At 41.5% G+C, this 7,871-nt stretch overlaps 1 protein-coding gene across 1 annotated transcript; it reads right to left on the bottom strand.

Annotated features, from left to right (window-relative positions):
• Positions 1–481: 481 nt before the first annotated feature.
• On the bottom strand, positions 482–3,454 carry SARC_08508 (hypothetical protein). The gene is made up of 6 exons (XM_014297513.1): positions 3,302–3,454; positions 2,897–2,917; positions 2,597–2,688; positions 2,364–2,451; positions 1,828–1,971; positions 482–833 (listed from the first exon to the last, which is right to left on the bottom strand). Exons 1-6 carry the CDS (start codon positions 3,414–3,416, stop codon positions 727–729), a joined length of 567 nt encoding a protein of 188 aa, XP_014152988.1. The 5' UTR covers positions 3,417–3,454; the 3' UTR covers positions 482–726.
• Positions 3,455–7,871: the final 4,417 nt, after the last annotated feature.

Here is a 7,871-nt window from a genome sequence, read left to right as displayed (position 1 = left end):
GCGAACAACGTAATAGTAAGCCGTCAATCCTCAAAGATCGTCATTTAAAAAAATACAATTCTATTCATCAATGTCATTAAATTTTATAAATGGTTTTCGGTGGATTTGCATCCTGTGCATCATTCATTTCCAACCTATCGTCCACTTGTCAAAAAATGTGACAATTGCTACTGTTCAGTTTTGAGTGTGGTTTATCTAGTGATTGTTTTGTCGATGTTTTTATGCAATACCCACTGCAAGCATAGCTTCGAAAATACGCTTCCTGAAGGGTAGATATACGTCTCGCATTCTACTTATCACGCCTGTCTTGTAATCTAGCGGAATTCGTACAATGCCATCAATATTTTAAGTAAAAGGACATTGTTCTCCCCACTCTATTGCATCAATGGCGTATAAAAAGTTTTTTTTTAGATGAACGAGAGCTCTCACCGCGTATCAATCGCCAAATTTGTACAATACCGAGTGCCTTCTTTAAAAGTCTCTTTCTGGAACTCCTTCTGCCCGTATCTTGTCACAAAGACATGGTCAACGCATCGCTGTTCTCCCGTATCCTCATGATTTTTGTTTCAGGGGTTATGTGTTTTAATGTCTGTTTCCGTCTTCTTCAAGAAATTATGTAGTCACGCAAACTATCGCTAATCCTGAACATGTGTAGTTTTAGCTTTGCCTGAGGACCCCGCAATGTTTTGGTTATACTATGCAACGTTTTGTTGTATCTGCCCTGCTTTAAGTCATGCTATTGGTTTTCTTCTGCTCGCGTCTCGCCGCCAAAGCTCGGCCCAGACTAGGTGTTTGCGGTCGCGAAGGCAGATTGGGAGCTGCAGGAGTTATGGCTGTGGAGTATGAATTTGGCCAATGAGTGAACTGTATTCTGTGCAGCTCGTTTTTTATTTTGTAATGTGAATGTGATGTACGCAGCATTCGCAAGACAGACTACGCGATGTTTTGCGATTTTATTATTCTAGCAGGTAACAATGATAAAACAGGCCCCGCCAGACTATATCCCTGACCTATGCTGAGTACGATATTGTAGGTAACTTACGTCGTCGAGGGGAGGCACTCATGTGATTCTGGGCCGAGAACCCGTTCGGAATGGAGGCGCGCTCTGTTCCGATTAGTCGAAAACAGGCGCCAAAGTTGCCAAAGAAGAAGGTATTGGATATACCACGAAATACAATTTGAGGGTGCGAGAATTTCTCCACTACGGTGTATAGTCAGTATAGATCTCGTGGGAGTGTCGCGCACAGAGATTGGAAAATATGTGAGAAGGCTGCCTCGTATGGTTACAACTTGTGCGTGCATCACCTATAAGAATATGCATAGGCTACATCAGACCTAATATGCACGATAATGCACTGCTGAGTACGAGGACTAATGCGTTTGCAATTGGCTAGTTTTCCCTGAACTTGTCGTCTTGAGAATCAAAATACTGTAGGTGTATTGCAAGCTATAAATTCGTATGCAGGGGTCAATATGATGAGAGTTTCTTCCATCCCTCTGTGCACGCAAAAAAAGGTACATTGCAGAAGCCACTCACCATAGCTCGATCGTAAGCCCAGCGCAGCGACTGCACTGTTTGAATATTTGGGCACTTTGGCTGTCCATTTGCTGTTGTCCGGAATGGCAAAATTTGCCCCAGGAAAGGCTGTAGAAATAGAGTCACACAATCACACATTTGGACTCGCCTAACGGCCGTATACATCCATTGAAACGCATCTACGTACTGAATAACAATAGATCCGTATCGCCAGCTCTGTGTACATACCAACGAACCGTATGCAGCCACCCAAATACTGTGTATACACCCAAGACATTTGCAGCACATACCAAATGACTGCATGCGCGCCTTGTTGTTAAGATTGTTGACCTGAGAAGCTGGCAACGAATTGCCTCTTGCGGACATTAGCTGCATCGGCGTGCCCGGCATCGCTTGGGGCAATGGCTGAGATGGGCGTGTAGTTGGACCGGCTCCTGTTGATTATACAGCATGTATAGTTATTGTGTGTGCGGATTCGATCGTTGACGTTTGGTAATCGATGGTGAACGGTAATATATACTTGATTCTGCAGTATCAATGATGTACAGCTTCTTGCTTCAGACTCAATCGTAGTGACGGCTTTCCAGCAGTTAAAATATCATTCAATCCTACTAATTTGTACTAAACCGAGCGCATGGGAGTGAGGCTAAGGGTGTGTGTCTCACTTACGCGATAACACGTTGACGGTTTATAAGTCGTATCCTATTTCTCGGTCACGTAGCCCGAATCATGCATCGTCATCGTACATTGGAACAATTCGTCCAAAAACAAAATCATGGACTGCAACAGTACCAAAATTCAAAGAAGATTGTCGGATAATTCATACCCAAATCTGGGGCATTTTCCTTATCTTTCCTAGATAGGCTTGTTGCGGACAGATTGTTTGACTTCATCTTGAGTTCGTTGAACATATACTTGGCCATTTCGAAGTGGGACGTAGGAGAAGGTTATTGCTAGATGTCAGTAATGGAGAAAAAGTTAATCACGTTTCTGATGCTTGAAAAGGACCCCAACATCCTATCTTGCGAACACAATGAGCAAATTGCACCCAAATCATACCTGCTGATTACGGAAACGTCGAGTGAGATCGTTGACTTGAGCCTCTTTCTGATGCAGCGTGCCCTCCATTTCCACCACCTTGTTTTGCACCTCTGTAAGAGGTTTCAACCGATCTTCCAATGAAAATGGAGCTCTAACAAAGGGGTCGCCTTGTGCTCTTATTGTCAACAGATTTCCAAACTGACTCAAGTTGTTGAATTACTATGTCCTGCTTGTCATTAGCACAGTGAGTTTCACGAACTCTCTTACTCGCTGAAATATCACATCAATGATCGGCATCTATGGAGTGAAAAGACTTACCTTCCAACTTCAGCTTGTAACCTGTTTCAGCCAAGACATGCACAAAAATAATACAATATTGGATTAGAACAGCATAAATATGCGATCGGCTATGTGTTTTATACAATTTCCCCAGTATTAGAAGCAAGGAAACAAAGCGTGAGGTGGAACTCCGTTGTGAACGACTGGAGTGTGCGACCTATAAATGGCAATTCATATCATTTCCGGTCTGAGCTTGAGATATAATACAATAATTGAGAAATATCGCGCACGCGTGTCTGGACTTCATATCGCCTACAGAAGCAAATTTTGTGATCAGGGCAATTTGAGCCTTGTATACGAGCGGAATTGCCGACAGATGTATGTTTTGATAGTGACATTATACTCTCTTGGGGTTTTCGCAGTCATTCGAAATTACAATCATACCTTGAAGTTCAGAAGTGTACTTAGTCTTCATGTCATGCATATACTGTTGTGCTTCGTATATTTTCTTCTTATATTTCTCGCAGCTGTGTTCCTGGTAGGCACGCTCTTGGAACATCTTGGGTGTGTTCAACGAATTATCACACCGTATGTTAAGATTGTGCGGAGTGGATGACATCATAAGAAAAATCTATCGAAGTCCTCAGAGCTTAATTTCTGTATCTCTTGAGCCAAGCACAAGTGGATACTTAATCGGCGACATGTGTTAATCTATAAGACCATTTTAGTGTACCCGTGTTTCCTGCTATAGTATTTACGAATTCGTGTCTAATGCGGTATACCGCAATTTGTAATAGTTTCGTTGCTCCAAACAGTCAGCACATCTACTTAAATGCTCTCGACACACCATGATACTCAGTCGCTGTCAAAATCTCCATGAAATTCAAAATTCAAAATAGCTGCGACGAAGCGCTTTAAGTGTACTGTGAAATCTTCGGCCAGTTACACACACAATATTTCGTGAAATCGAGACTGAGCTTTTCTCGAACACACCTTTCGTACTCTATTCGATGATAAAATATGCATAAACCTGTTAAATCAAGTTTACCGGCGACAATGACGACCACCAAATGTGATCCCGCATATAATTGAATTGTAGAGTTGTCACACAAGTTCGTTCCGCCACAGACCGGGCGAAATCTAACATTATATATTCCGGAGTAGAAATTACACATAGTCTATGTAGGTGATACAATTCAAGATGAAGCACTTCGCATCCATGTCTATGACATAGATTTATTAAAAGTCCAAATTCGAAAATTCAATGATCGGCTTAGGGGCGAGTCTGTTCTCTAGCTTTCTGGTTAAAGCATTCGTATAGCAAGCATCAATGTGCCAACAATACTCTCGAGTAGCAACGCATAGCAAGCCAGACTACGGTTTTACATTGAAATCTGTTCATATAAGGTAAAATACACTCAAACATCCAATCCGTGTTCACAGATGACATGATATGTCCTCTACTGCCCTTCTTGTGATTTCCCAATTCATTCACCCACTGACATTTTGGAAGGTTAGTTTATAGCATACACCAAATTTTTCCAACCTCAGTGATAAACAGATACAATATATACTGGAATAAGTTATACCAACAGACCTGAAACATAGGTCACAGATTTCCAAAATAGACGTAGTCCGTAGTGAGCACAAGTATAGCCATCTTCCCTTCCAGTGTACAGGGAAATCCGACATTTATTTAAAGCAGATAATTTAGAATCAGACTCGTGATATATAACCGTGTACATATTACCTACAATATAACTCTACTTTGGCACAGACCTGATAATTCCAGAAGGATACCGCTCGTTGCGCGACTTCAATCACCACATCGGGTTTCAGTCCCGTTAGAATCATCTAATCGAGAAGAGATCGACATTCATAATCAGGTAGACTAACATACTGATATTGGAAAGCTGAATGCCCAGATCATTATAGACGGTTCACATAAACCTAGCCGATACGACTCACAGGTATCGCTCTTCGCTGCGTTATATAAAATATGTCAGAGCAGATATCATATATCGCCGCAGCTAAACCCGATATCGCACTCAAACTTAGAATGACGAGCTATTTTACCATGATGCATAAGTGGTATCTGAATCCCGCACCGACCGCTCTGTTTGTAAAGCGGTGGGCCTACAGAGCTCACGAAGTAAAAGACAGCCATTCGATTGGAATCGAATATGTAGTAATTGTATCGGCTATTGTTGAGCTATCTGCTTTATTGTTAGTATCCTCAGCACGCATCCACGCATCAGTACCATTACATGTGAAGCAAAATAAGCTGAACGACTTACACTTTTGTACTGTTCGGACGGTGCTAAATCAACTCTGACTATATCGCACTGGCCGGTCAATTGAGAGGAGCCTTAGCAGTGCGAGTGGAAAGCGACCAAGTGAGAAACGCGTACAATCCAGAATACTTTTCCACTTTCTTTCAAACATATACACTATCAAAGAACCTCCCGTGTAGATTGTTTTGATACTCAAGTCGTTTTCATTTTTCATTCAGAGGCTGTCGCCGATGCGATCGGTATATTGATATGACAATTTCAATGTATGAAATGATAGACACTGACATAAAAAATATATATATATTAAGACAGTGAGCAATCAATACAGCAACTGCGGGTACCTGATATGAATAGTTCCAACTTCGAAAACACCGACTTACATGCGGGACACTTATATGCCTTCGAGAATTCTCTGTTACCGTCCTCATCGCAGAAGATATCTGTGGCAGAAAATTCAACTTCATCAGTGCGAGTAAAATCCATAGCACGCACTAAAGAAGGCGCCTTCCATGTCATTGCTGATGTCGACGCTTGGTACAGATCAAATAGCAGGACCGCGTAGGATACGTCATCGAGAAACGTGTATCACAGCTTGTGTGCGAAGTTTGCACAAAGGCTCCCATCATTCAGTCGAAAATTCACTCGGATCTTACGAGAACACGAAGTAACCTGTAGCGAAACCGATAGGGGAGGATAATCGACGTGAGAAGAGTTTTCGCACTCCAGAAGTTAACAATTGTTTCGTGCAAATACAGTCAATTTCGGCGATATCGACAAACACTATTTTGTCAAGTAAATATACCTGTCGTATGTTATTGTCCCGAAAAGATACGACATATGTGGGCTATCTATGACTAAATACTCAAAATTTGGTCGCAGTCATATCTACTTGCCGATTCATCCATTAGCGTTTTGATTTTAATTCGTAGTATGTGACACACAAAAGTCCTCTACAGACACTCTTGCACTTTGGAAGACGCCGTGAAACGACTGTGGGCTATACACATAGAACAAATATTTGTGCAGGTCAATTCTTCTGCAACTGCTAGGTTCATATGCCAGGTTTATCCAGCAAAGGCAACGAACGATACATGTGCCCTATATGATTGAAGGCACAGTCTACCACTTAAAGCTATACATTGATCTGCCACGTGTCTATACGAGCTCAGTCTAGGTACTCATATACCTCAAATAAATACACAAATGCGTCAAGACAGCTCGTCTTGCAAACCGCGTGCAATCGGATGAGTGTTGTTATACTGAAGTGGATGTTTTGTACATACTGAAGCGGACGTTGTTCTACTAAGTACATACGTGTCCTAGGCTCAAAAAAATGAGTGTTCGCGATAAAGGAATGATACACAGCAAAACAAATATCCTTAATTCTGACGCCTGCAACCTGATTTAGCCACATGGTCACCTACCCACGCATAACCAGTTAGGCGCCGCCTACACTTCAGAAAGTTACAACTCAGCTCGTGATCCATGTTTCTTTTTTTCCCTCTCTCAACACTATACCCACACACGGTATGAACTCGATAGGTCGTGAAGTATTTATTCAGATACTTTGACCTATACAGATGTTTTAAGAATATGTATGCAACTAAGCATGGATAAACAGGCTGCTTGCGTTTGCTAAAACGTACTCCGGACTTCCCATATGTCGTGTGCGCAATGTTATATCACCTCAGGCCCTCAGCCTGGGCTCGGTTCACAATCACCTACGTCGTTAATTATATTTTTTGTTTAAAAAAATAAAGTGAAACTGTGGACCGCGCAATTCTGCTACTGCCTAATTTGGACGTTTGCGAATCAAAACTGGAAACCATAGCCCTCTCAGGCTCTCAGGCTCACACCCTCTCACCCACTGTCAATCTATTTAGAGGGCTATGTAAAAACTCTAGCGGGGACTGCGGAGTGGGTCAGTAGGGAGGGCTGAGGGCTCAGCCTCTCAGGTCAGTGGCAGTCGCAGAGTGGCAGAGGCGCAGTCTGGCAGAGCAGCCCCTAGTCTGGCCTCGATATGTAAATATTATTGATGTGAATATGTAGTTATTTACGACAAAAGACTTCAAACACAAGATTACGCCTATTATTACATACTATGTATGTTTGTACAATATTAGCCGCTGTTTACTCTCTCTTGGTTGCTGTTTATTATTTGTATAAATATGCGCATAGTATTATAAATATGTGCATATTACAATATTAGTATCTTATACACTCCTCGGTCCCGTTATGTGGTTGACGCGGATGTTTTTTAGCAACGATTCTTTGGCATGCATAGGACACTTCTGATACTCCGATGCAGGTATACCACTTAGACTCGCAGGATCAGTGTCCATACTTATTGGCATGTTCAATATATTTACATACAAGTATATGAACACACAAGGGATAATGTACAACATAGTCAACGACCAACTGTGAAACGGGTCAGAAATTAGTTTGAACGTACTTTCATTGCATTTTAAGTGTACAGGATACCCATACAGGCAGGCCTTCGGTGCAATAAAATTATAATCAGTCGCACTGCGTTTTGACGCACACGCATATATGTTATACTGTATACCAGGTATGTTTCGTCCTGAGCATCTTTGTAGAACTTCACATTCGTACAAGCATATATATATATATATATATATATATATATAGTATATATATATATNTATATAGTATATATAGTATAGTATATATTATAGTTAGTATTTACCCGAGTTACC

This window comes from Sphaeroforma arctica (genome assembly GCF_001186125.1).
Source record: "Sphaeroforma arctica JP610 unplaced genomic scaffold supercont1.771, whole genome shotgun sequence".
NCBI lineage: Eukaryota > Ichthyosporea > Ichthyophonida > Sphaeroforma > Sphaeroforma arctica.
Note: the sequence above shows the minus strand (reverse complement) of the source record. Positions and strands in the feature narration are given on the sequence as shown.

What these genes read in the sequence shown, in the direction of transcription:
- SARC_08508 (XM_014297513.1), bottom strand. Translation starts at nt 3,416, where the DNA reads ATGTTCCAAGAGCGTGCCTACCAGGAACACAGCTGCGAGAAATATAAG. An exon ending in GGAAAATGCCCCAGATTTGG is followed by an intron (nt 1,972 to 2,363) that starts GTATGAATTATC and finishes TATAATCAACAG; the next exon opens with GAGCCGGTCCAACTACACGC. An exon ending in GGCGCGCATGCAGTCATTTG is followed by an intron (nt 834 to 1,827) that starts GTATGTGCTGCA and finishes CATACTCCACAG; the next exon opens with CCATAACTCCTGCAGCTCCC.